Below are 27,654 nucleotides of genomic sequence, written 5' to 3'. Positions count from 1 at the left end.
CCATTCCACTTTTCTACTCAATCATTTTCAGGGGCTTCCTATTGCCTCTAGGGTAAAATATAAACTCCTCTTTTCAGCTTTTAAAGCCCTATTCAGTGTTGTCCTAGTTTGTCTTTCCAGACTTCTGACTTCAACTGCCTAATCAAATTGGACTTCTCTATGTATTTCTCACTCAGGACCATCTTCCATCTCTTTCTTTGGAAGATCTTCAGCAGCATCCTCTTAACCTCCTAGAGTTCCTTTCTAACATTTAGTTCAAGCTGAATCTTTCTTTCTTGGAAGCCATTCCCAATTCTCTCAGTTGGCAGTGATCTCTTCCAGATTACTTCAGAGTCAATTAAATTGCATATTATTATTATTAATTTGATAATTATGTTCAACATTTTTACATTATATGTGTGTGTGTGTATACACATATATATTTATTTTATACTCATCTCCTTCATTACATTATAAACTCATTGTGAATAGGGATTGTTTTGTTCTTTGTATGTATATTCTTACTTCCTAACAGCTGCATAGTAAGCCTTTAATAAATATTATCTGATTGATTTTCTCTAAAATTACTATAATTTTCTCATCTCTGTTTGGAAAGGAATGCAGTATAACTGTATTTCTAGGACATATTTTTAAATAGATAGAGGACTCCATCTCTTGTCTGGAAGACTAGATCTCATATCTAGTAGAAAATCTTCTAAATGTGAACTAGAGAAAATTCAATTTAACAGTATTTGTTATGAGAATAAGTTACTCCTTTGAGCTTTATCTGCTTATTTGAAAAATGGAATAATAATGTCTTTAGTCCAGTAGTAAGGCTAAAATAAAATAATAAATATGAAGTGCTTTGAAAAACTTAAGGCAGTATATAAATTTCAGCTGCTGATATTGTGGCTATTATTATTGGCCACTATCACTATTTCCACTACCATCTCCTACTTTTTAGCATCAGTTTCCTCACAGGGAATCATTCAATTGGCCAATATTTTCAAATAAGTTTAATAAAATATTTTGCTTGCCCTGACCTGTTGTTGTTGTTGTTCTCCAAGAAATTCAAAATGTTAGCATGTTACAGGATTTTTTTTACTTTTTCTCTGTTGTGAGAGAGAAATGCATTGGAGCAAATGATATAGAAAGAGACTGAGTAATTTATCTAAAGTTGCAAGAAGGAAGAAGCAAGCCTTAAACCCTGGTCTCTTGATTTCTAGCCTATTACACTTTTCACTGTCCTATGTTGTTTCCATTCTATCTGGCTGCTCGTATTTTGGTATGTTTTAAAACAGTTTCCTTGCATGAACTGCTAAAAAAGGCTAGTGTATTTTGTCTGAAGTGATGCTCATTTTCAGGTATTGAGTTTCCTTTTGCCATTGAGCTTTTAAGTAGAGTGGTGTGATCTGATTCTTTCCCTTCCATTTTCATTTGAACAAAGGAATCTAGGAGGAGAGAAAATCCAGGAACTAGTCAGGTGCTCACTTTGAGAGTAGTCCACTTTGATAATATCGTGCCCCCACCTCTTTCTTCCCCTTCTCCCCCCTCCTGTTCCAGGGTTATCTAAGTTCTTATTCTAACAAGGCAGAAGTTTATAAATTCTAATTAAAAATGAGGCAAAATATTCTTCTTAGGATTACAGCATTTTATTATATGGCAAAGACCCAGTCAGTCTCTTATCTCAGTTTACTCTTTCACTTCTTTCCCTAGCCAAATAGTTTTTTTCTTCGATCTTGCAAGGTCTTTGAAATCAAAAGGCATTTTGAAGGATCAGAAACTTTTCTTTCATTAGAAGGAATAAACCCAAAGATTCCTGTTATTTCCCTGTCCTACAAGTTTCACTTACTTATTTTCAATTGAATATTTTTAATGAGAAACAAATAGAATTTATGAAGATTCCCCCCACCTCCCTTCTTTTTAGTTATTTTGCTGTGAATTTATCCATATAGAATTTATCCTATTTTTTGACTGAGCAGTTATTTAATTAATAGAATCTTGGTGGGAAATATTTTTTTAGAGATGACTTTAGTCTATATACTGAAGAATTTTGGCAGGTTGTCATCTGTTCTTTTCTTGAATAATTTGAGTTTTGAAAATTCACAGGGATTCCCATTTATTAAATGTTTTTAATCATTTGAAATTTTTACATATACTAAACTAAGGTCTACCTTGTTATAACTTTTTTTTTCTTTTGCACCTATTTTTTTTCTAATTGATAGACTTAATCTATTTCCTTTTCTTCATGAAAACCTTCCATCATCTTCAAATAAAATCATATCCCTCCAAATTTTCTCTTTTCCAGGTTAATCCTTGACAATCTCTTAAATCTTATATTGACATAATTTTCAGTCCCTTTGTGATCTTATGGATACTTTTTCTATCCTTCTTATGGTGTGGGTCTAAGGCACTGCATAATGTTGGCTTAAGGTATCTTGAAGTACTTAATATTCCTTTTTTTTTTTTAAATGTGAATTTTGGAGTTATTGTTTTCCATCATGTATTCTTCTAGTTGATTTTTAAAAACCTCATGTACAGGATTTTATCTTTACCTTTGATAAATTATGCCAGATTAATTACTGCCCATCTTACCTTATCAGAATCCTTGAAAATTCTGAGTTTGTATGAAACAGTATTTACTATTACTTTTGACTTTATTTTACTTGGCAGTTTGAATTGCATGCTTGTCATCTATTCTTCAGATATTTAAGTTTGACACTAGAATGGGCCAAGTACAGGATTGTTGTAGTAACCTTTTGAAATCTCTTGACATGAACCAGTTAATCAATATTTTTTGAGTTTGGTTGAGCATCCAATTATTAATTCGTTGCATTGTACTATTATTTAGTACTTTTTAAATCCATGGTGTTTGTATAGATATTATGAGCCTTTTTTATCAAAGACTTGAATATATTAAGCTAAGCTGTATCTGTTATATTGCACTGCTATCTGTCTAGGAATGTTAACAGAAATGTAAATAAGGTACACATTAGTTTTTTTATCTGCATGTAGCAAACCCATTTTGGCTTATGATCATCACTGTTTTCTGTATAGAATTCTTACATTATTTTCCCCCAGAAAAACCTATTCCCTAGTTTTATCATGGGTGCTCAGATTTAGAGGTGGAGAGAAGTTGAAAAGCCATCTAGTCCCACCTTCTCATTTTATAGGTGAGAAGACTAAATCCCAGAGAGATAGTTAACTGGAGTAAGGTAACAAATCTAATTATTGGCAGACCTAGTAGAATTTCTAATTCCTATTGCAATTTTTTTTTAATGGGTGTTTGCTTCCAAGCACAATGGTAGGCATATGGTGAGGGCTTGCTAAATACTTAATTGCCCATTTATTTGTTTCTCTAAACATAAGTTGAAAATATTCCTTTCTTAATCTTTTGATATTTTTCTGGTCAAGTTTCAATTAATTATGGAATTTAGCCTTTCCTTCATTCTTAAAATCTTATGCTGCTCTTTCTGATTTATTTCTCTTTGATTATGTGCCCTTCAGCTTTAGTTTGTGCCTATTCAAGCTTTACTCTTATCTACTTTCTTCTTGGGTACTTCCATTTATTGTAAACAAGGAACATTTTGGCGAGTACTTTCTGTGTACCTGATTCTGGGAATACAACAAGCCAAACAGAAAATAGTCCTTACTCTCAAGAAACTTACTATCAAGCTATGAGTCAAATGCACTTATATAGGTATATACCAAATAGATGATAGATACAAGATAATTTAGGAGTCAAGGCGCTACTGCTTTAAGTGATATGCAATGCCTTTATGGAGATGATCATGGATCTTGAGCTTAGCATTGCATCTCCTATTGTATCCAGGGCCACCTCTAGTGACCTTGCCCAGTCTTCCCTCACTCAATCCAATTCACTTGCATGTCATGGCATCACCTCTCTGATCTCATGATCCTCTTCCTGAATGAAGGACTAATAAGAAGATAATGAGCCTTTAAGAGGCACAAGCAAGAAAATGGGGTGTACATTTTAAGAACAGGGGACCATAAAAGCCAAAGCAAAGAGATGGGAAATGGAGTTCTGTGCATAAGAAATAGTATTCAGCTTTTATTATTATTATTATTAGATTTTATTTTCCTATGTGTTCTCTATGCTCTTTTAAAAATAGAATTTGAGTTATGTGACCCTTTTGTTGTCAAACTTCTAATGCTTCTCTGTGGCCTGTTACCTGATGTTTAAATTTCTTTGCTTGATTCTATAATCTGGTTCCATACTATCTAAGTTTAATTCATTTTCATCAGAAACTAAGCCTGTGTTGTACTTAAAGCATAATACTGTGCACCACTTAATTTTAATTTCTACAACACAACAACTAAATTAATTTCATCAGTCTGTATCAGTTGTTTCTCACATCTCCAGTTCTTGTTGTTTGTCCTTCATTCTCAAGGACAACCATGACATCAGGGAGCTGATGCTGTGCCATACAAGTGAATTGAATTTGAGTGAGGAAGGACTGTGAAAGACCACAATTCCTATATTTCTTTTATGAGAATTCTTGTCACAGTACCTCTTTTTGGAGTGTTTTTCTGATTATTCTCAACATTACTTATCACCTTTCTTCTCTGTATTGTATTTTGTAATAAATAAGCCTTTTATTATTTCTTGTTTTGAATGTTTCTGTTGGTTTAATCATTCCTCTCTACGTCAAAAGACAGAGAGTATGGAGCTCCAGGTTTAGTTAATGTTTCCTAAATATTGGTTGGTTGATTGAAGGGTTTGATCTTTAGTAATAGGAAACTTCTTCTATTTATTACAAAAATTGTATTTGTGTTTGTAGACTGCAGCAACAGAAGAGGAAGAACATGAAGGTTCTAGAGCTGAAACTCCCAGTACAGTCACAGAAATGGATATGGACCTAGATAGTTACCAAGTAGCTTTGGAAGAAGTTCTGACATGGCTACTTTCAGCTGAAGACACTTTTCAAGACCAAGATGACATTTCTGATGATGTTGAGGAAGTCAAAGAACAGTTTGCTACTCATGAAGTAAATACCTGTATTTTACTATGAGGAATTATCAAGTACAGTGTTCATTACTTTATTACAGAGGCACTTCAATAGTGTTTGTTATTTTTCCTAAATTATGTTCTTTGGAAAGTTCATGGCATATTTTCAGGCTTGTGATATTTAAACTAGTTTGTTGTGAAATTCTAGGCAGATGATCAACTGAAGATTGGAATTAGATTTAGGATTTTAATGTTATAAATATATATAGGTTGCTGTAAGACCGAAAATCAACAGGTTTTTTTTTTTTTTGATCTGAAAGTATGATGTTCTTTAAAAGAAAGAAGCTTTAAAACATTGTTTTTTTGTTCTTTGACTCAGTTCCTTATTTGTTTAGGTAGCACCACATTCATTTTTTTCTTACATCTTAATTTCACCCAGTTAATAATTGTTTTGCAATAATAATTTGCTTGATAAACACTGAATTGAACTAAAAGTAATTTAATCCAACAAATATTAAGCACTGGGAGTATAAAAACAAAAGTGAAAGAATTCTGCCCTCAAAGAGTTTCCATTTTATTTGTGTGTGTGTGTGTGTGTGTGTGTGTGTGTGTGTTAGATATAAATTTTTTTTATGACTGCATAGTAGTTTTGTGTGTGTGTGTTAGATATAAAATTTTTTATGACTGCATAGTAGTTTTGTGTGTGTGTGTGTGTGTGTGATGGACTTTTGACAATTGACTTCACTGCTTGTCTTTTGAATATGAAAGTACATGAAACACTACTGTTTTCATGCATTCTTTCTCATATTATGAATTCCTTTAGTGTAATGTGGTGAGAGTCCAGGACTTGTACTTACAAAAACTAGGTTCATTTAATTGCTCTATCATTTTGAAACAATGTGACTTAAGGAACATTATTTAATTGCATAATTGTCCCAGTTTCCTGATTTGTGAAACTGGGGGTGGCTATATATATAATACCAACTTCATTAGGTTATTGTACATTCTGTGTTAAACTTCAACACAGAGCTATTTCTTATTGTTCCTTAACATTACCAGTGAAAAATGCCTACTTAAACTTTTGATCTTACAAAATGTTTTAATATCCATTTTCAGAGACTTAATATCTAGAAATAAAGAAGATAAACCCTGCTGCATTTGAGGACACTGTATTATTCTGCAGCACTAATATCTAAACATTAACAATTTATTAAGATTACTCAGAAGGAACAGCCCACAAAGTATAGTCATGTATCTTTCTAGGACTTTATGATGGAATTGACAGCACATCAGAGCAGTGTTGGTAGTGTCCTGCAGGCTGGAAATCAACTGATAACACAGGGCACTTTATCGGATGAAGAAGAATTTGAGATTCAGGAACAAATGACACTACTGAATTCTCGCTGGGAAGCTCTCAGAGTAGAAAGTATGGACAGGCAGTCCCGGTAAGTTATAACTAGGAACGCTCTGATTTTGTTCCTTGGACTACTAACTTGAATAAAGTAGTTTACATGGTATTATTGAAAAATAAATGTCATTAAATATTCTCTGTTGAAAAGCATAATTAAATTTTCTTAGTTCTTCATTTTTTTTTTCTGATCACTTGACAAAACTTGAGTTAAAAGTTCTAATTAGAAACCAATTTGGAGTAAAATAGAGTACTGGTAGCTACAGAAATAATGCATTATGAAAGTATATACATTTGTTGTCAAATTCATAAATTTTTATTTGTTCTAAAGCATTTTTTGGTGTATTCGTTTTAGCCCATGTATGATAGAGTAAGGGTAATACTTCATTTCATAGCATCTTCCACCAATTTAGTAAACAGGAATTCCTGATTCATGAAACAATTATTCTGTTATGAATTGAGGGTGGTGTTCATTTTAGTTCTTGGCATGTATTTCATTGACTTCAGTTTATGGAGAGAACAAAAGTTTAATCCTCAATGGTACTTCAGATGGTCAGAATTGGTTATGTTATTTTGTTCTTTTCTGGTGCTTGGATTTTTACTTTTCATCTGACAATGAAAGCTTGTGTTACTAAGTTTGTGTTATGTTCTTTGATGGTTAGGCTACATGATGTACTCATGGAGTTGCAGAAGAAGCAGTTGCAGCAACTCTCTGATTGGCTGACTCTCACAGAAGAACGCATTCAGAAGATGGAAGCTTGCCCCTTGGATGATGATTTACAGTCCTTAAAGAAATATTTGGAAGAACATAAAGTAAATCTGTCTAATATTTCTTGTATATTATATTTAATATGAAAAGTAGCATTCATTATTCTAAAAATTCACTGACTTTTACAATTGTAAGTGCAGAAAGCAGAAAGTCCTTAGAATGAGCTCTTGCTTTTAGAAACTGAGGGCAAGTTTCCTGGAAAATATACTTTAATTTCTTAGTCTTTTCATATGTCCTAAGGAGAGGAAGGAATGGGCTGTGAGGAGTAAAAAAGCAATACTCAATTGTAGACTGAGTATTTTAAATTCAGATTAATGTTTTATCTCTTCTGCTGGAAATGTCTGGCAGTAAATTCTCATTAATGCCAGGAACCATGACTTTGCTAGTGAGTGAAGGTAATAATATTGAGGAGATAATGGGCTATATTCATGGAATGGAAAATTTTGTCACATAAATATGCACTATTCTTATGAAAAGTTGATTCACATTTTATGAATTGATAATTGAGTTCCAGTCTTTTATTTGTTGATCATTTAGTTTTTATTGAAAAAGGAAAATTTAAGGTGTCTGTTACAAATTGCTTTGTAGGAGGTATTTCATTATTTCATTATCTTCTATTCAGTCCTTTTCTGTTTTATTGTTCAAGAATATCTGCAAAATAAGTAAGTTAAAGTAGAGATTTTTCACCTTTCACTTAAATGAATCACGTGGATTGAGGACATAACAGGATAAATTTTCTTCTTACCCCAATTTTTTGAGGAGTGGTGAAAGAATCTGAAAGAAGTTAAGTTCTTTCCAGTTCTCTTCTTTGCACTCTGCTTCTGAATCTCCAAGTCTACTAGACATTTTACTGTCTCTGTAGCTCCCCATTTATGACATAGCTTTGGACTTTTTTGTGATAACTAACTTGTAATTTCATTAAATTGTATGAACCCTGATTCTATATACTTATGTAATCAAGCTCAGTACTTCTTAGATTCTCCACTTAATCATTCAGTCAAATATCAGTCATCAGATATTTATTGCTTATCTAGCATTATGCTAGGAATGAGGAATGAAAGAGTCTCTTTCTAAAGAAACCACTAAAGAACTTAGATTTTACTGTGGGAGGACATATGTATAAAAAGGACAATACTGCATTTTTACAATTTAGATACAAAGTATTTTTGGGTGGAAATGAGCAGCAAAAACTGAGATCAGAAATGACTATTTTTTAGAAGTTGTGCTTTTGATGGGTTTTGACTAGAGTCTCTAAAACTCAGAAATCAGGAAGAGCATTCAAGTTGTGGGCAACATCCTGTACAATGGTACAGAGATGGATGATAGAATGTCATGGGAAACAGCAAGCAGACTAGTTGGATTGGAATGCATAGTGGGTTAGGGGGAATTGATATGAAATTAACCATTAAAGTTTGATTGTATGCAGATTGTGAAGGGATCTAAAGGCCAAAGAGAAAACTGTGTATTTTGTCCTTGAGGCTGTAGGGAGCACTGAGCAGATCTATATTTTAGGTTTTACTTTATTTATTATTTTATAGTTCAGTAACTGTAGCGATTGTAAAGGACAAAGAAGAAATAGTAAAGACTCAAAACTGTGACATTTTCTATGGGTAGATGTGAGAAATGTTTTAGTCTTAGAATTGGCAAAATTTGGTGATTATTTGATATGAGTGAAGCATCAAGAATGACTCAAGTTTGTAAATCTGGGTGATTAAAAAGATTGTGGTATTCTCAATAGAAATAGGAAAGTTAGGAAGAACTATATCTCTACTTATATTTCTAGTGTGCAACTCATCATTATATTGGACTTCTTCTACTGAACCTTCTATACTGGACCTCTTTGTACCTTTAGTTAGGTCCCTCCAGAAGAATGTTAACTTATTTATGGAAATGTACATGACATTTATTAAATTTTCAAATTGCCTTGATTTGCCTTGGAATCTAGAGATGTGTAGACTATTGGTTCCATTAGTAAAAACCGTTAAGTTAATGGTTGGAAATTTAAATACACTGCCCCATTAAGTGTTTTTAATTACTAATGAAAACTTAGTGGATTTTTAAATGGGAAAATATGCAAGAGTGGGTATAATAGTTGGCCTTTTTTTTCTTCCCCTAGGAATTGCAAAATGATCTTGAGACAGAGCAGGTGAAAGTGAATTCATTAACTCATATGGTTGTGATTGTTGATGAGAACAGTGGAGAAAGTGCTACGGCTGTCTTGGAAGATCAATTGCAGGTAAATAGTTGAACACATAAAACATGTGAATTATGACCCTATACTTGTTGGAGCTTATGTAAGTCTCTGTCAGGTTTCCCTCTGCTTTCTTAGCCAATTCAAGGTTTTATATATATGTTCTTGTCTCGGGCCATAGACAAGCTTCAATACCTACTCTTTGAATGTGATGTTTTCTTCATTTGCAAAGCCAAGGTGTAGATGACTTTTTCGAAAACTTGAGAGGTTTGTTTTTGGTGACTTGTGGATTTCCTGATTGATATTACATTTCCTGTGTGATGATATTAGAATCTTAGAGTTGGAAAGGATCACTTTAAACTGCTCCTCTACTCCCCAACAATTAGGAAGATGTTGGTATTCCTGTCAAACAGTCTTCTGTTGATCTCCATTCAGTCCCTCAAAGAGCAGCCCATTTTTCTTTTGTACATTTCCAATTATTGTATATTTTACTTGTATCAATCAGCCATGTATTTGCCCTTCTGAAACATTTGATAAGTTGATTAAAATTGATTGAAATGTTCATCCACTTCTCTACTGTTAGCATACCATAAATTCAACTTTTAGAATCCTTTTTTGGGTATCAATTAAGTGGACTAGTTCTGCCAAGCATATGTTTTACTGCCTTAATTCTCAATGCATTTCACAGTAGAAAAGCCTGTTTTTTCCTTATGCAGTTAAAACCCTCAAAAAATCTCTTTTCAATAAATATAGTTAAGTGGACATTCCAGTATTAATCTTTTTATAAAATCACATTTCTCCTTTTTAACTTAACTGAACAAGCATGAAAGAATAATGATTGAATTATTGGGGATATATATATATATATATATGTATGTATATGTGGCTGAGGCATTTGGGGTTAAATGACCAAAGTTGCACAGCCAAGGAAGTGTTAAGTGACTAAGGCCAGATTTGAACTCAAGTCCTCCTGACTTCAGGGTTGTGCTCTATCCACTTTACCAACTAGCTGCCCCATATTGGAGATATTTTTTGAAGCAATATAAAAATGAATAGAAATATTAACTTTTGTTGAATACTAGTTAAAAATGGGAGAAAATATCTTATGGCAAAGGTGGGTTTTTTTTCCTCCTCATGTTGAAATGTGAAATATAGTTAGTACTTTGATTATCATAAATGACTATACTAGAAGAGTACTTTATTTGTAGTCAGAAGACCTAAATTTGAATTTGACTTCTGCTAATTAAAAAATCTTTGCTTGAGTAATTTTGGGGGAATCTATGTTCTCTCAACTTTGAGTTTGCCAAATGTTCTACCAAATTAGGGATTTTTTAACTTGTAATCTATGTAGTTGGGTTTATAAAATTTCATATTTTTTGATAACTATTTTAACATAATTTCAGTATTTCATTATAATTTTTTGTAATCCTAATTGTTTCATTGCCTGCATTTAAAAAAGATTATTTTGAAATGTAGTTTATGTTTATTAAGCTGCCAAAATGATCTGTAACATAAAAAAAAGGTTTGGAAGGCTTAGACCAGATGCTCTCACTTTGCTTTTTTAGGTTTAATTCTTATGCACTTATGATTCTAAATAATGTTTTAGTAAATTTAAGATGGCAGTCTTTTACATAATTTTATATTGTTGCATGTAAATACAAATGTAGGCAACATCTTGCAGCCATGTCTTGTTTTGCATAAGGTAGAAAATATGTTAATTAAAATTGGAAAAATTAGAGAACTGTCCAAGACATTTGGTCATCCCAATTGTCCTATGAGGATAGTCTCAGTTATTTTTATGTGCAGATGCTAGATGAGGAAATTGAGCGCTAGAGAAATTTGATAAATTCCCTATGGTCACAAAATACGTGTTAGGAGTTGAAATAAACCTCGGACAAATCAAGTCTAGGATTTTTTTCTATCTTGCTCTGTGGCCTCACACTATACCACAATGGGCCAAAATTAAAATAAAATTCTAATATTTATACTGAAATTTTTATAAGTCTATAATAGCAAGGAATTGGTAATAAATTAGATACACATCAATTGGGGAATGTTTAAACCAATTATGATGTATGAATATGATTAATCATTCTCACACTGTTAGAGATGATGGAAATGAAGTGTTCAGGGAGAATGGTTAAGTAAGACCAAAGTGAAGTGACGACAACTGGGGTAAACAATATATTTAATTACCATACCAATGTGCATGGGCAGAACAATAACATAATAAAAACTGTATGTTATATAATACAATGACCTAATTTATCTCTGAAGAACAACATGTATAAGTGTTTTTTTTTTTTTTTTTTCCCGGGGTAGAGGACATCATGGATATGGAAGACTAAATATGCTATCTGATTTTATTTTAATGTTGCCTAGTTTTACTGAATTTATTTTTTTATTCCTTTGTTCTTTGAGTTGAGCTATGGTTATTTGGGGGGAGGGGAAGAGAAGGGACATAATAGAAAATGAAGGTGATGTTGGAAAAAAGATATGAATATAATAATTTAGAGGAATGTTTGGATAGTGGTAGGCATTTCAATAACATTTATTGTAATTTGATTATAAATAGAATTCTTTGAAATTTTCATTATGAAAATGTCAGTTTCATAGGGATATAAAATTCCTTATAACTTAATCACTTATTTAGTTGCTTCTTAGATAAACAATTAAAATAGGTTTCTTGAAGCTGTTTTTGAGAAGGTAACATTACATCTGCAAATTTAGATTAAACGAAGGAAAATTTCCTATCTTTTTCAGAAACTTGGTGAACGATGGACAGCTGTTTGCCGTTGGACTGAGGAACGTGGGAATACATTGCACAGGATTAATATATTGTGGCAGGAACTGTTGGAAGAACAGGTAAGAAACAATTACCTTAAGTACCAAAAGCAGAAAATTTTAAAATATGAAAACTTTGTTCAATTACAACAAATTTCAAAAAGTTTAACCATATGAATCTTTTGTCTAGTATTTCAAATATTTATCACTAAATGAAGAAATAGTTTCAAAAACACTTGGTGCTTTCCGATATTCTATGAGATAAATAATACCTAATTACATTTTAAAGGCTTATTTATTCTCTTTTCAAGATAAGCTTTCAAGTCTTTATAATTTTAGCTCCTTCAAATTAATGGCTGTTCCAGTTAGCTTTCTTTATAATTCTTCCCTTTCTCCATTTTGTCATTGAAAGTCAGAGGGTATATCTAGTTCATTATGCCTTATCTTAATAACAGTTTTTGATTTCATCTACAGTTCAGTGACAATGTTATAGAACCCTAACGCTTCGATCACTACTTTTGTATAAAATGTAGAAACCATAAATGAACATTTGTTAAACCAGCTAGTATATAGAGCACTTCATGAAGTTTTCTTGGTTTAATTTATGACAGGTAATTAGTAGCTATAATTTTTATAATCAATTTGTAACTAAATTAATAACAATTTGATCTCCCTCTTCCAAATTATGACAGTCCTTTGCAAAATTGTATATATTATAAGTTGTACTGGGTTGGGTACACTTTACCTTACTTATTAGATTGTATGCTACATATGTTATATTAGAGTAAGGATACAGTCATCTTTTTTGTTGCATTGGAAAAACAGTGTTTTGGCATAAATAGGGAGGGCTACACATTCAGGAATAACATATAAACACACTGAAACCTCAAGTGCCCAGGAAACCTCCTAAGCTATGAGCTATTCTTGAGTTGTCAGTTTGCATTGGTGGCAGTAGAATTTGTAGATCATTCCCTAGCAGTTGATATCAAATATTTGTAACTCTCCTACCTCCAAAGAAATGCCTCACACATAGCATGATAATTTCATTTCTGAATAAATTCTTTGTTGATTATCAGAGATTAATGAAGTTAACTATCATTTGATCCAAGTTGCATTATCCCTTATGTTGATATCATTTGCATGAAATATTTATTGGGTTTAACCAAATAATTTGGTCTAGTCCTTGTTTTGATAATGGATTCCTCTATTATGTCTAAATATTACTTTAGTATGTGAATCATTTTTATTTTCCTTTCACATTGCTATATTCGGAAATAACAAATTAAAGACATGTTCCAGCTTTGTTTTCAGAATACTTATTCAGTTATTCAACTTAATATTTTTAGAAGTTGTGTTTTTCCACTAACATCAGTGCTTATTCTTTTTAAAGAGAAATATCTATGTTTTACAGATAGTTTAGTAGAAAGGCAAACATGTAATGCTTGAGAACAGTTGGATGAAAATAACTCAAAAGAAGCTGGCTGGTTTATTTTGTTAATTTCTTTGGTTATGGTTAGTCATTAGACATTTATCAAATAGTTACTGAGTATCTCCTGAATATGAGGCATTGTGTCCTAAGTCCTGAAGCAGTTGATTCAGTTGAGTCCTGCCCTCAAGTTGCTTGAAATGTAACCTTGAGGATTAGATAAGTAGATGAGTGATTATAATGAGTGATTAAAAGTGATTGAGGAAAGACATATGTATGGCTGGCAGGCTGTTAGCCTTTGTTCTTGAAGAGGACCTGAATTACATCACTATTTTGGGTTCAAGGATAATAGTGTGTCCCACTGTGCCTGATCAGACTAATAAGAATTTGGAAAGCTGTACCACAAGTTGGGCACAAATAGTCTGTAATATAAACATTTGTAGTAGAGATGTCTCTAAATTTGTACATCTCCTGTTTAGAGATGTCTCATGAAAGACATGTATGGGTCAGTAAATTGTTGTAGTTTCTTGTCTTTGCCCACATTCATCATAACACTAATATGCATTTTCAATTAGATTCAGAAGTTTAAAGATGACTGAAATGTTGCGCCTCATTGACTAAGAGACTGCCATTTATGTTAATGTGAATCATGAAGTCAAAAGAAGGAGCAGGAATGCCAAATTTAGTTTTCAGCATTAATGAGAATAATTCTGACTGCTTAACTATTATAGCTTCTGTTGAAAATGGGCTAAAAACCATATATTGAAGTCTAAAATTTACATTCTACCCTTATAATAGGAAAAAACAGGTGGTTATTAGACTGTGCCTTTTAGATTGTTCCAAACCATATTCCTGAACCGTGTCATGTAAACTGTGTAATTTGTGATCTCAAGTAAAGAAGAAACAATTTCATGAGATTTTCCAAATTTACAAGCATCTAAGCCTTCTATTTCTTTTGAGATTTTTTCAACACAACCTAATGTACTGCCACTAGGTAATGTAGGAAGAAGTTAGTCTTGTTCAGATGTGGCAGAAATGCTCTAGTAATGAAACTCTCTTGGGAAAATTGAAGCCATCATTTTTGCTTTATATATTGATCTCTTGTAGATGCATGAGCTAAATCCAAGTCCCATACTGTATTCGATTAAATAATCTGTCAAGGGATTATTGTTCACCCAGGTACAGCAACTTCAAGATAATTGAAAATGGGTTCAGGGAATTAGTTCCAACTTCAGCAAAATGTTTTTAGGAAACTGCAAAATATTTTAACTCTATCTGCTGTCATTTCCATCCAAAACATTTATCAAATGCTAAAGCAAAGGTAAATCTCTTGAACTTTTCTGACAGCCCAATAAATGAAAATATAAATAGATATTTGTGAATAATTCTGTCAACAAAAACAGAAGAAATTTTTTTTTTGTTAAAGAAGTAGATACAGTCCAGGCATAATAAAAATAATTGATGTATTCTTCCTTCACTCTTCTTTCCAAATTAATCATCTTTTCATAAATTACATGGTTGGGTGGGTAATATTGATATGGACCAGGTTGTAGTTCTTTCTATTCACATTTATCTTAGATGCAAATACTTGTATAGAGACCAGATTAATAGATTTGATTTAGCAAGAAGGTCCAGACTAGAGTTTTTAGGGCTCTATCTCTCCCATATGTTCTTATATCATTGAATCAAATCATAAAAGGATCTTGGAAGATTTCCTAGTCTTATTCCTGCTTAACTCATAAATATACATTGCTCAATATCAACTTATTTGAAAGAGATTAAGACCATAAAAGTTTAAGGTGGATGATTTCGGAGTTGTCTTTGTGTGCTTCTGAAGCTATCTACAGATCTATTGACCTGGTAACTTTGGACATTGAATCTGTAAGTTCTAGTTTCTTAATCTTGCTTAAAAATGAGCTTCACCTTCATGTCTCAGCTATATCTTGCCTACTTGAAAATGATTTTTATTTACTCAAGCACTTATTTAATTCTGGGTAAATGTGTTTAAAATACAAAGTGCATAATTTTCAAAGATATGATATAATTGTATTGAATGTTTTCCTTTTTCTTTGGTTAAATGTTCATTGTCATGATCTTGTTTATTTCATTAGTATTCTTGGCATGTTATTTTCATTTTTAATTGGTTTTTATGTATGTCTTAAACTATTGTGTTTGTTGAAGACTCTCTGTTTTAGAAGGGGCTTCTAGTGAAATAGCACTTGATAGTTTTTAAATACCTGATGATTTTGATTTGAGAATTGCTCTCTAATTTTATTATTCATTTGGTATTGTCATCTTCATCTATAGTGTTTGCTGAAAGCTTGGCTAACTGAAAAAGAAGAGGCTTTAAATAAAGTGCAGACAAGCAACTTCAAAGACCAAAAGGAGCTGAGTGTCAGTGTTCGGAGATTGGCAGTGAGTACTTTCTTTGCCAGCATTCCCTTTTATGTTACTACCTTGGATGGCCTATAATTTTTTTTCTTCTCTTTTAGTATTTTTTAGCCTATGCTAATTATGTAATCTAGAATCTGTCTAGTATCAAAAGTCATTTCTTTTTACCTGCTATCATATCATTTACCATTTATTATATTGTGTCTGTGTTGACTCTAAATTAAGGGAATAGGAAAACAAATTCTTATTAGGACAGAATCATCTAACAAAGATTTTTAATTAAATATTAGATTTTGAAGGAAGACATGGAAATGAAACGTCAGACCCTGGACCAACTAAGTGAGGCTGGCCATGATGTAAGTCAGCTCTTTAATAATCCCCGGATTTCTAAGAAGATCAGTAGTGATTCAGAAGAACTGACTCAGAGGTGGGATAGCTTGGTTCAGAGGCTAGAAGACTACTCTAACCAGGTAATGCTTTGTTTAAAATATGTTTTGGTATCTCTTTTTGAAGTAAATAATTTATTAAACTTAAAAAGTGTCAATATTTAGTTCTGAATATGAGGCTGAGCATTTAAAAAATTTCTGACTTTTGAAACTTTTCCGTTATTCCAGTATGGAAATTAAAAAAAAAGATTAGGAACATATTTGTACCTCATTATTTAATAACATCTGAATAGTTTTTGTTTAAATACAATAAAACAATAACATTATCAACAATAAAAGATGCAATAATGTTTTACTGTCAGATCAAGGTCTAGGTCTTTGGATCTCCCCCCTCCCTCCAATTAATTAATTAGTTTGTTTGTTTGCTTGTTTTTTAAATAGGTGACTCAAGCAGTAGCAAAGCTAGGAATGTCCCAGGTGCCTCAGAAACTTCTTTTGGAAACTGTTGGCATTAGAGAAAAAGTCACTGTTAAGAAATCCAAACAAGAATTGCCTCCTCCTCCTCCACCAAAGAAGAGACAAGTACATGTGGACCTTGAAGCTAAGAAAAAGTAAAAATGAGCATATTGATTTTCTTATAAATTATATATTTTTATATATTGTATAAATTGAAATTCTATTGAATGTCATTAAAGGGCAAGTAAATGGTACAGTAGATGCACTGCTAGGTTTGTATCCAGAAAGACCTGGGTTCAAATTCTACTACAGATACTTACCAACTCTTACCTTACTCAAGTCACTTAGCTTCTGTTTGCCTCAGTTTCCTCATCTGTAAAATGGAGTTGATGATAATAATAGCTCTTAACTCCCAAGAGTTTGTTTTAAAGAACAAGTAAGAATGTAATTTTTAAGTGCTTTGCACTTATACATGGTAAGTGCCATATAAATGTTAGCTATTATTATTATTGTTTAAGGAAGACACTTCTATTAAAATAATGAACATCCTTAAATGAAGGTGCTTTCTTTTCTCCTGCACTCAGATTAAGATCATATCCTACATGGTTCATAATAATTGAGCAATAAACTGGTCATGGACTTAGTGATTGTGACTTAGGTGTTTATTCAATGACTATAGTGTCATCTATCATACTTCGCTTTATTTGAGATCATATTTCTCACTATTTTCCAAGCAATTTTGAAGTCCTTTGGTAAGAGATCCTTTAATTTTCCTTCTCAAAAATTTTAGTTTTCTCTCTCATTTTATTCTCTCCAGAAACATGCCCTTCTTTTAATATCCTTCTTATTACATCTTCTATCCATTCCCACTGGCTCTTACTCCATTGCCTTCTTTCTTTTCATCATTCTAATCTCTATCCATCTATAATTTATGTTCCATACCTCTTCTTCCTTCTTTTCCACAATGCTTTGTAATAATGCTTCTGTTTGTATTACTCATCTGATGCTGTTCCTTTCAAATGTGAGTCACTTCCTAACTGATAAACTCACTCCTTTATCTTCTGCTTTCTTTATAATTTTTAGCCCTGTTTTCTAATGCTTCCTTTCCTCTTTATATAGTACTGAATTCTTTTGATTCTTTTTCTGCCTTTCTTCCTTCTTTGTTTTCCCCAAATAATATTTCTTTCTCCTCTTATTCTTTTAATCTCAAGCATTTCTTTGTCTTCAACCTATTTGTTTTCTCTCTGTATATACGTGGACTGTATATACCTTTAAGTTCAACTACTGTTCTTTCTGTAGATTAATTTCGCATTATTTTCAGCCTGTACTTTTTTTGAATTTCAGAACCAATTTTCAACTTCCTCAGAATTATCTTCACTTGGATGCCTTGTCATCATGCCAAATTATGTATATACATATGTGCATATAAATGTCAGATAATACATATTTGTATTATGTAATTTTATTATTGACATTCTATATACTATATTATATATATTTATATATAAATAAGTTATATATAATACATAATTTATACACATAAATGATATAAAACTATTTGTAATTCTCTCCAAATCTGTGCCTTTCTTTACTTCTCTCTTCCACCTTCCCCTCCCCCTTGCTGGCAATTGGAGTCAAGTAACTTGCCCAGGGTCACACAACTAGGAAGTGTTAAATGTCTGAGGTCATATTTGAACTCGGGTCTTCCTGACTTCAGGGCTGGTACTCTCTCCACTGTGCCACCTAGCTGTCCCCACTCCTCTCTTCCTATTCATGATAGAACTATTATTCTAATCTGCCAGACATGTAATCTCAGTCATCTTTGACATTTCTCTTTCCTTTGTCCCTTATAGCAAGTCATTTGCTAAATCCCTCAAATATCTCTTTTATTCCTAAAACCCCACCTTTCCACTGTCACTATCACCAACCTATTTATGGCCCTTATTGTCTTTTGCCTTGTTCAGTAGCTTAGTTTTCCTGCTTGCAATGGCTGTCTCCCATGATTCTTTCTATTTATCATTCATTGTTAAAATAATTTTCTTAATGCACAACCCTGATATTGTCACTCTTTGCTCAACAATTTAATGGTTCCTAATTATTTAATAAATATAATCCAGATTCTTTTCATTGATACAAGGACTAACCCTCTACTGTATTTTTATAGCACTTTTCCCTTGCTCACTTTCTCCTCCAAACTGAACTACTTGTCTTCTGTATATATCTCATTTTCCCACATACATGCTTTTGCTCATGCAATTTCCTTTTTTTTTTTTCCTAGAATACCTTTTTTATGTTTTCTTCCTGCTGAAATCCTATTCATCTTTGAAAATAAATTATATATGCCACATGTTTCTTAAAACCTTTGCTGATACTTCCCTCCTACAAATGTTCTTCCCTCTCTCTCTAAACTCACACTTCATTTTTCACTTCTTATTTTCAGTTATGTGTTATTGTCATTTTTGAATATATTCTTTTTTTCCCCCTTCTGATAAAGTAAAAACTTTTTGAAGACCGGATTAGTGTCATGTTTTATACGTGTATCATTATTATATCTTAGTACTGTATCTTTCTTGTAGTATACTATTTAATGAGAATTTGACAGAACCAAAATAAAGTGCTAGAAGTTTTGAAGCATTTGTTTCATGTAACAGGTTTAAACCTAGAACAAACTTACATAATGTGAGATTGAGGGGGTGATACTACTTGTACTGATTTAAAAAAAAAAGGATCCAATAATTTTTTTGAGAAATTTTCTGCTATAATTAAAGACTCAATCTATACTGTTTATCTAGCATTTAATGATGATGCATTGGATCCTTTTTGGAAAGCAATGTCTGAAAAAGATTCAATCTGTAAGGTAGAGAAATGTGCCTGGTTTTAAATCTATGAAAATCTACTGAATTCTGTTACTTGAAAAGAATCCTGCTGGGAATTTATAGAACAAAGAGGTTCTGGGTTACCTCTGTGAGAACCCTGAAATTTTGAAGACTATAATGAAAATTTTACTGTCTTGTGTGCCCAAAGTTGAATTCCAAGATTTCTGTAGCTTTGTGGCATTTTTTGAAGACTGATTGGTTATCTCACTGTTTTGAGCCTCAAATTTAAAGCATTCTTTTAATAAAAAGATGTTCCATTCAAAATGTTTCTTTTGACTGGTATTTTGTCAGATCACCCAGTTTTTAGCTCTTTCTACAACCTCCTCCTTGAGACTTATGATTTGAAAGGTTCTATATTATTCTTTTGGCTTTATTGTATCTTTTCTCAGGTAATTACGGCTTCAGAAGGATAAGTACTTTTTCCTCTTCAATGATTTCTGGAGTGATTACTTTTATACCATAGGCACACAAAAGCAAATATTAGACAATTTCAGCATATAATCATTCTAACCAATACATAATGTATTCTTTCTGTTCAATTTTATTTGTTTCACCATCATTTCATAGAAATCTCCCTACCTTTTTTGCATTCTTATTCTTCATTTCTTATGGCATAATTACATTCATGTATTATATTTTGAGAAGTTCTTTAGAGTTAATTTGTGGGTTTTGTGTGATTCGGTGTAGTTAACTCACATTAAAATAATCGAAACAGGTTTGACAAATAGTAAAATACCAAGTCATTTTGATTAATTAAGCATTGTGTGAGTTTATTTTCTGTGTATACATTGGATAAATGTCACATAGCACAGGAACCATTTTTATATTTAATGCCTCCAAGTTGCTGAGGAGAGAATTGAAAAAAACTAATGACATCTGATCTCTTAAAACTAGGTTTGATGCTGTAAGCTCTGAATTATTGAACTGGATTTCAAAAACAAACAGTGCCATTCACACCATAGATATCAAAGAGTATAAGAAGATGAGAGAAACCTTGGATATGAAGAACAAACTGAAGGTAAATGATTTCTTTTGAATAAAATATTTTCTCATGTTAGGTCTGCTGTTCACATAGAGGGAAATGATGGGAAATGCAAACTTATGATAGCATAATGGACTAATGAGGAAGATTTAGAGTGCTGTATTTAAATCTCAAATTGGATATTGTTATATTTGGCTTAAAATCCATGGTAGAAAGAATAGAATTCTGAGTTGGACCAAAAAAAAAAACAAAAAAAAAACACTTTATAAGGTGATAAAGCCATGATTAGTTTTGTACTTATTCTTTATGAAGAGGTGCTTTTAGAGCAGATTCTCTTTTCTAACAAGAAAATTCTCAGTGACTCAAATTAAGGAAATTGTCATAGTTGTAAAATTTAGATGTTACAATAAGCTGTGAAATTTTAGCTTACACCTTGCAGCTTTAATAAGGAGTCTTTTGAATTAGTGCCCAATGTTATAGTAGAACTCATACTTTCATTTAGTCTCATCCCTAATTTTAAAGGGGAGGAAACTGATGCCATGGTAGGTTGTTAAATTGTCCAAGGTTACACATATAAACCTTGTTTGAGTATACCCTTAAACGATGGTGTCTCATACTCCTTATCCTCCTCCCTCCCTCTTTTCCACATTCCTTCTCTTCCTCTCTCTCTCTCTCCCTTCTTCCTTCCCTCTCTTCTTCTCTTCCTCCTTCCCTCTCTTCCTCCCTCCCTCCTTTCCTCCTTCCCACATGTAATTAGGTTAAAGGGTGACATACTCCTCAGCTCCCCTCCTTAAGGGGGAAGAGCCATCCAGCAGTTATGTGAGGGATTATATAGAGAACGGACAGTACGAGTAAGAAACAACAGGAGAATTTGTCAAAGTAGGAAGTTTTGGCCAATCTCAATTACATTTGATGATGAGCATGGGAAAAATCCCTGTGATTAGATAGGAGTGTCAGGATAGAGTGATAGAGTCAGAGCGAGTCAGGATAAAATAGCTGCACATGCAAGGTGTAAAAGGTCTTTTTGTAGAGCCAGTCTACTGGGGCTGGAGCAGCATCTAAGATTCCATCATTCTTTCCTTATAAAACTGGGACTTTTTTTAATTCATTTGAGTCTAGGGATAAAGGGCTTTAGGCTGATAAAGGGCATAAAATTGACCCTGCCTAAGGGCTTAGTCATGAGAGGGTGGATGTGAATGTGAGTTGTACTCAAACTGCATAGAAGGGATATACTGCCTTACCTGGGGGTCTAAGGGTCATTCTGTTAGGTCATCTGGAAATTAACAGATGCTAGTCTGATAGAAACAAATTGGTTAAGAGATTCAATAGGCAAAGGCTGAATATTAAAAGGAAGAAAATAATGAGGAGAGAATTAGGATGGAATAAAAAAGGAAAGCAACTAAGGGGTCCATATAGTGCCACCACTTTCCCAGAGGACTGAGGTTATGGGCATAGTGGAGGTAATAAGTAATTTTAGGTGCCTCTGGTACAGCTTGAGTAATTTGTGAAGTGAAGGCTGGGCCATTGTTACTGTTTAAGGAGTGAGGCAGGCCAAAATCAAGGAATCATCTCTTTGAGTAGAAATTTTGAGGGTTTCTAACCTTTTTTAGTTGTACAAAAAAATGGCCTTCTTTAATTGATAAAGATTTCAAGAAAAAATCAGAAGTAGTTCTTTCTTCTTTAACTTCTCAAACCAGAGAAGACAGGAGAGAACAATCGGTACTCTGAACGGGCTTACACCCTCAAGCTTCTTGGTGATGCTAAAGGGTAGTAGCTAGAACTGCCATCTTTATTTGACCAATCCAGAACTGGCAGTCAAAGACTTATCATTTGCCTGTTTTTGTTGCTGATTTGTTTAATTAGCTTCAGTATAACATTTTCATCCCCTGTGCTTTCTTCAGTCATTACTTGTCACATTCTATCAATCAGTGCTATTTAAATTCCTACTGTGTACTTGACAGTGTTCTAAGCATTGGAACATAAAACAGACCAATATGGCTGCTCTCAAGATGCTCCCAAACTAAGGGGAGAAGGCAACATGGAGTTGAAAATGATTCCAGACTTTTGAATAATGATGCTTTTGTTAGGAAGGATTTTATATGAAAGATGAATAAATTCTGCCTTCTGAATGCTGCGTTTAATGTGGTTATAGAATATCCATAGGAAATAAATATTTAATAGTACATGGTAATCTCAGGAATTGTATGTAGGTACATTTGAGAGGTAGAATGTTATACTGGGTAAAGCACTACACTTGCCATCTACACTCAGAAAGAATAATGAAGACTGAATGTGGATAGAAGCATAGCATTTTCATCCTTTTTAAAAATTTGCTTTTTCTTGTTTTTTTTCCTTTTGTTTTGATTTTTCTTTTACTATATTTAAAATGTGATTTTATATGCATAATCCTTATTAGATTGCTGTGTTGGAGGGGACAGGAAGGGCAGAAAGGAGAAAAAGTTTTGGGATTCAAAATCTTATTAAAATGAATGTTGAAGACTATCTTTATATGTAATTGGAAAAATAAAAAATACCATTAACAATACAGAAGAGACTATATGTATTCATTTTTTGTGATTCTATTTTTAGGTCCTAGAAAAGGAGCAAATGGAAAGAAGTCCCAAATTAAATGAATTAAACCACAATGCACAAAATCTTTTGGAGCAAATAGGAAAAGGTCAGCTCTACTATATTTGTTTATGTTCCTCAGATGTTCCTTTAGTACAAACTCTAGTAACTTGCTGTAAAGCATTAATGTACAATATACCTATTATTCCTTAGGCACCTGTATTTTCCAAGTTTTAATATTTATTTTTTTATAGCTAGACTATGTTAGCAGTTTTTGAATGTGTGTGTGTGTGTGTGTGTGTGTGTAGTGAGAACTATTCTAAAAATTCAGATGCTTATAACCATCATGAAAAGGAAGGGCATTTTCAGAAAAGAAAGCAAACAAGGTCACTTTCTTTCTAAACCTATGATTGTATCATCTAAATCTCTAGCATCAGTAGGGATTTTACTTCTTCTGGTATAAAAGTAAAAAATAGAACCTAAGTAAGGCTCTCATTTTGGTGAATGCTATTTTTGGCACATTGGTAATTATTGTAAAGGTAGATAAAGCTTAGCTTTAGTTTGGTCAAAGTCAAGTTAGTTAATGATGCAGACGAGAATGATGAAAATCAGTTAAGAAAAGCATATTCAATTTTTTAGTAAAAAAGATGGTCATATGCTTTAGTATTCTTAAACTGGATCCATTTTAAATTTTACTGTAGCTTAGACTGAGAGGAATTTTCTGCTTAATGTATTAGAATCATTAAGGACTCAGTGGTCTCTGCTGCTTTGTTCATATAGAAGTATTGGAGGAAACTGGTTGGTTTGGTTGATGAGGGCAATTTTTTTCTCCAAGACACCCATGTATGAGTCTCCTGTAATTAGATGTTAAGCAGCCATACAATTTTACTTTTAAAAACTGAAGCTCATTATAGCTGGCAAATGTCATGGGTTTTATGTAGTAGTCTCTTTGGGGATATTTTTTATTACGCTATGAAATTTGAATTTCATTTTAATTTAATTTTATTTTCTAAAATTTTTATTTAACAATTTTATTTAAAATATTATATATATTATTTTAAAAATTTTTAAATATTTTTAAAAATTTAAAAATATTTTATATTTCATATTTTTAAAATATTTTACATATATCTCATAAAGATATCATACCAATGTAAAGGTCATTCAATATTCAGGGTGTTTTTGTTTTATAATATAGGTAATTATTTGGGCAATTAGTGATTTTATTTTTGTACAATTATTTTAGTTTTATTGATAACCTTCATATAGTGAATTGTTATGTGAACCTGAAAATTGTTATAAGAAACTCATGATTTCTTATATCACATTGAGTTAAAAAAAATAAACAAAACTCTACTAAATTAATAACAAAGAGCTATGTGTAACTTTGTTTATTAATTATTTGTTCTCCTTTGAAAGTCATTTATATCATATATTGATATGTATGGGAAGGTTAAGTGAAGGAAATGTGGCTATCAAAATAGGAAACCTAAAATGAAGGTAAATTTGCCCCCTTTGGATAGTAATTTGGAGAAAATGGCCATTTTAGCTGCGTTTGTATACATTATAATGTCTCCTTTGCTGAATCTTCAGTTCATTTAAACAAACACTTCAGTAGCAATCATGTCTGACTTAAAGGTATATAGTACTTAATTTGGAGGGATATAAATGAAAATGAGATAAAATATGAAATAAAAAACAAAACAGCCTCTTACTTTCAAAGAACTTTCTCTTGATGGTATGTAACATGCACAGAGATTAATTAGTACAAAGTTGTTATAAAACAATAAAAAATGAATTCAGTTCAAGGAGCTGAGAGCATTTACGACTGGAAGTAATCAGGAAAAATGTTGTATAAGAGGTTTTATCTAAGCTGTGCTTTGATCCTAGTTATTCTATAAGATAGAAATGAGAAGTGAGGTGTAATTGTATTTTAGATATGATAAATCAATTGAAAAACAAAACAATGTGTAGGTTAGGATTTTGTGTACTGGAACAGTAAACATCTAGTTTTAAAGAAATAGTTTATGAACATAAAGTGTTTTGAATAGGATTGGAAAGATAGGTGGTGGTTATACTATGAAAATCATTAAATGCTGGGATAAGAATTCTATATTTTATTCTAGAGGTGCAGTAGAAGAGTCATGTGAGACTTTTAAGTAAGAGAATATTGTTAGATCTATATTTCAGGAATATTTTGGAGGTTGTATGGACACTGTATTAGAGATTAAGTAAAACAGTATTCCTTCAATTTCCCCTTAATACTAATTCCTTTCACCAGGCTGATTACTTTGAAAAAAAAATGTAGTTAGTCCACTCTCCTTGTAGTAATATATGTAGTTGATGGCAGCATGGAAAGAATTATGAACACGGAGCAAGTAGATACCCAGATTCAAAACTAGGTCTACACTTGCTTGTTGTGTGCCCCTAGGCAAGTAATTTATTATGTGAACCTTAGTTTTATCATTCATGAAATGGGATCATAATACTTATACCGCATATATGATAGAGTTGTGATGAGAAAACCTTAAAGTACACTAGAAATGTGAACCATTTGTCATAAATATTGCTGTTATTATATTATGTGATGATTTGCCAACAAAATGTTGATATTATAGCTCATTGTGGGGACTCTCTTTTAGCTACTTATGAGTGGAGATTGACATTAGTTAGATGATGATGATAACTAACACTTATATAGTCCTAACGATATACCATTTAGGTGCACAGTGGGAGAGTGCTTGAAATCCAGAAGAATCATCTTCGTGAGTTGAAATCTGGCCAGAGACACTTACTAGCCAATTTATCCTGACCTATTCACTTAACCCTGTTTGCCTTAGTTTTCTCATCTGTTAAGTTAGAGAAGAAAATGTTAAAATTACTTCAGTGTCTTTGCCAAGGAAACCCTAAAGAGTTAGATGAGACTGAAAAATGACTGAACATCAGCAAAGCTATATGCCAGGTACTTTACCAAGCATTTTACAATTATTATTGTAAGCTTCAGATCTCTCCTATAACACTTATTTTCTATATGGCTGTAGATAAGTTACTTTATTATCTCTGATTTGATTAATCTTCACCAACAACTCTGGGTGGTTTTCAAAATTGAGGAAATCTAGGTAAACAGATTAAGTGACTTGAAGATCATACATTTAATGCTATGGGGCTAAATTTGAACTCAGGTCTTCCTGACTCCAAGGCCAGCACTTTTATCCATTCTTCCACTTAGTTCCCCCTAGTTAAGATAGGCTGTGATTTGCATCATTGAATAAAATATATACATCAATGACATTACACGTTACTGGTTCAGTTTCTGTTTGTGAGTATGCCAGAAATAAAAGTGATATAAGTATATACTGGCATTACCTTTATACATAACTCCAAAAATGGAGATGAAACTAAAAGTGTCACCAATGTCCATTGGGTTATTTCTCTGTTGTAATAAAATGCTGGTGGTAGAAGTTTGGTGGAAGCTATTCCCAAAGTCTGTAGTTTATTTGACTTTGTAAATCTTTTTTGATAATTGTAATGTTTTCTCTAAAATGTAATGTTCTTTTGTTGGGTTTTCTTGAGGTCTCTAGGAGCAGCCTTTGTTTCAGTTCAGTAATCACTAGAAGTGCAACCAGGTGTTAAAAGTCCAAATCCTTTATTGTCTCCTTCAAAGTCTTGTCTCCTTTCCTGGGGACCGGTTAGTTTTCTTAGAGGCCTATATCTCTCCTTGGTTCTGAGAGCTTGAGCTCCTGCCTCCTTCTTTGCCCTCTGAATCTCTCCAACTCCAAAGGTTGTGCTTCAGCCTCTGGCCACCACAAAGGTAGACAATGGAATGAATCTGTCTCAGGCTCCGAGAGCTTCTAGTACACTTGTCCTTTCTGGCCCTGAAAGGTCCTCCTTATATGCCCCACACTGAGTGTACACCAATCATTATATCAGTAGGAAACCATTATTTGTTGTAGGATTAAATCAGTGCTGAACTAGATTTAACCATTATCTCCTCAATTTCACTTAGTACCTTGTTTCAAGTTCTGGCCCATAACAGATCACCTTAGTACAGATGTGAACTTTATTGTAGATATTTGAAGTGCATAATCATGATCTTCTTAAGTCTCATTTATATTTATGTGTGTGTATATATAATGTAGGACATAAATAATAAGGCATGTTAAATCTATAGTACTTGGCAGATTACATGCCTTTATATGATGTGTTATTTCAGTTATTCAGTGGGTACAGTCTTATATAGCAAGGAAAATACACATTCTAAAGTGCATCAGTGACTTTTTGTTGGGCATATTAACTTTTTTTTTTTTTTAAATAACTCTGATTTTCCTTCTTGGTATTTATTCATGAGTGTACAATGCAGAATTGTTCATCCACCCACTTAAACAAATAGTACACAGTTAATACCACTCCTCTGAAAATACTTGATGTGCTTAGAACATAAATTTCTTTCTAATTCTTTATATGTACTT

At 32.5% G+C, this 27,654-nt stretch overlaps 1 protein-coding gene across 9 annotated transcripts in view; it reads left to right on the top strand.

Moving 5' to 3' along the window:
* Nucleotides 1-27,654, top strand: part of UTRN (utrophin) — a 639,104-nt gene that overhangs the window by 180,991 nt on the left and 430,459 nt on the right. For all 9 annotated transcript variants that reach the window (XM_031968408.1, XM_012549382.3, XM_023503255.2 and 6 more), the window contains 10 exons: nucleotides 4,782-4,988; nucleotides 6,212-6,393; nucleotides 7,019-7,169; nucleotides 9,242-9,361; nucleotides 12,080-12,181; nucleotides 15,834-15,941; nucleotides 16,208-16,387; nucleotides 16,745-16,914; nucleotides 20,530-20,653; nucleotides 23,207-23,294. In XM_031968408.1, the coding sequence (XP_031824268.1) occupies nucleotides 4,782-4,988; nucleotides 6,212-6,393; nucleotides 7,019-7,169; nucleotides 9,242-9,361; nucleotides 12,080-12,181; nucleotides 15,834-15,941; nucleotides 16,208-16,387; nucleotides 16,745-16,914; nucleotides 20,530-20,653; nucleotides 23,207-23,294 (1,432 nt within the window). The remainder of the gene's footprint in view (nucleotides 1-4,781; nucleotides 4,989-6,211; nucleotides 6,394-7,018; nucleotides 7,170-9,241; nucleotides 9,362-12,079; nucleotides 12,182-15,833; nucleotides 15,942-16,207; nucleotides 16,388-16,744; nucleotides 16,915-20,529; nucleotides 20,654-23,206; nucleotides 23,295-27,654) is intronic.

Source organism: Sarcophilus harrisii, chromosome 4 (assembly GCF_902635505.1).
Source record: "Sarcophilus harrisii chromosome 4, mSarHar1.11, whole genome shotgun sequence".
Taxonomy (NCBI): domain Eukaryota; kingdom Metazoa; phylum Chordata; class Mammalia; order Dasyuromorphia; family Dasyuridae; genus Sarcophilus; species Sarcophilus harrisii.
Note: the sequence above shows the minus strand (reverse complement) of the source record. Positions and strands in the feature narration are given on the sequence as shown.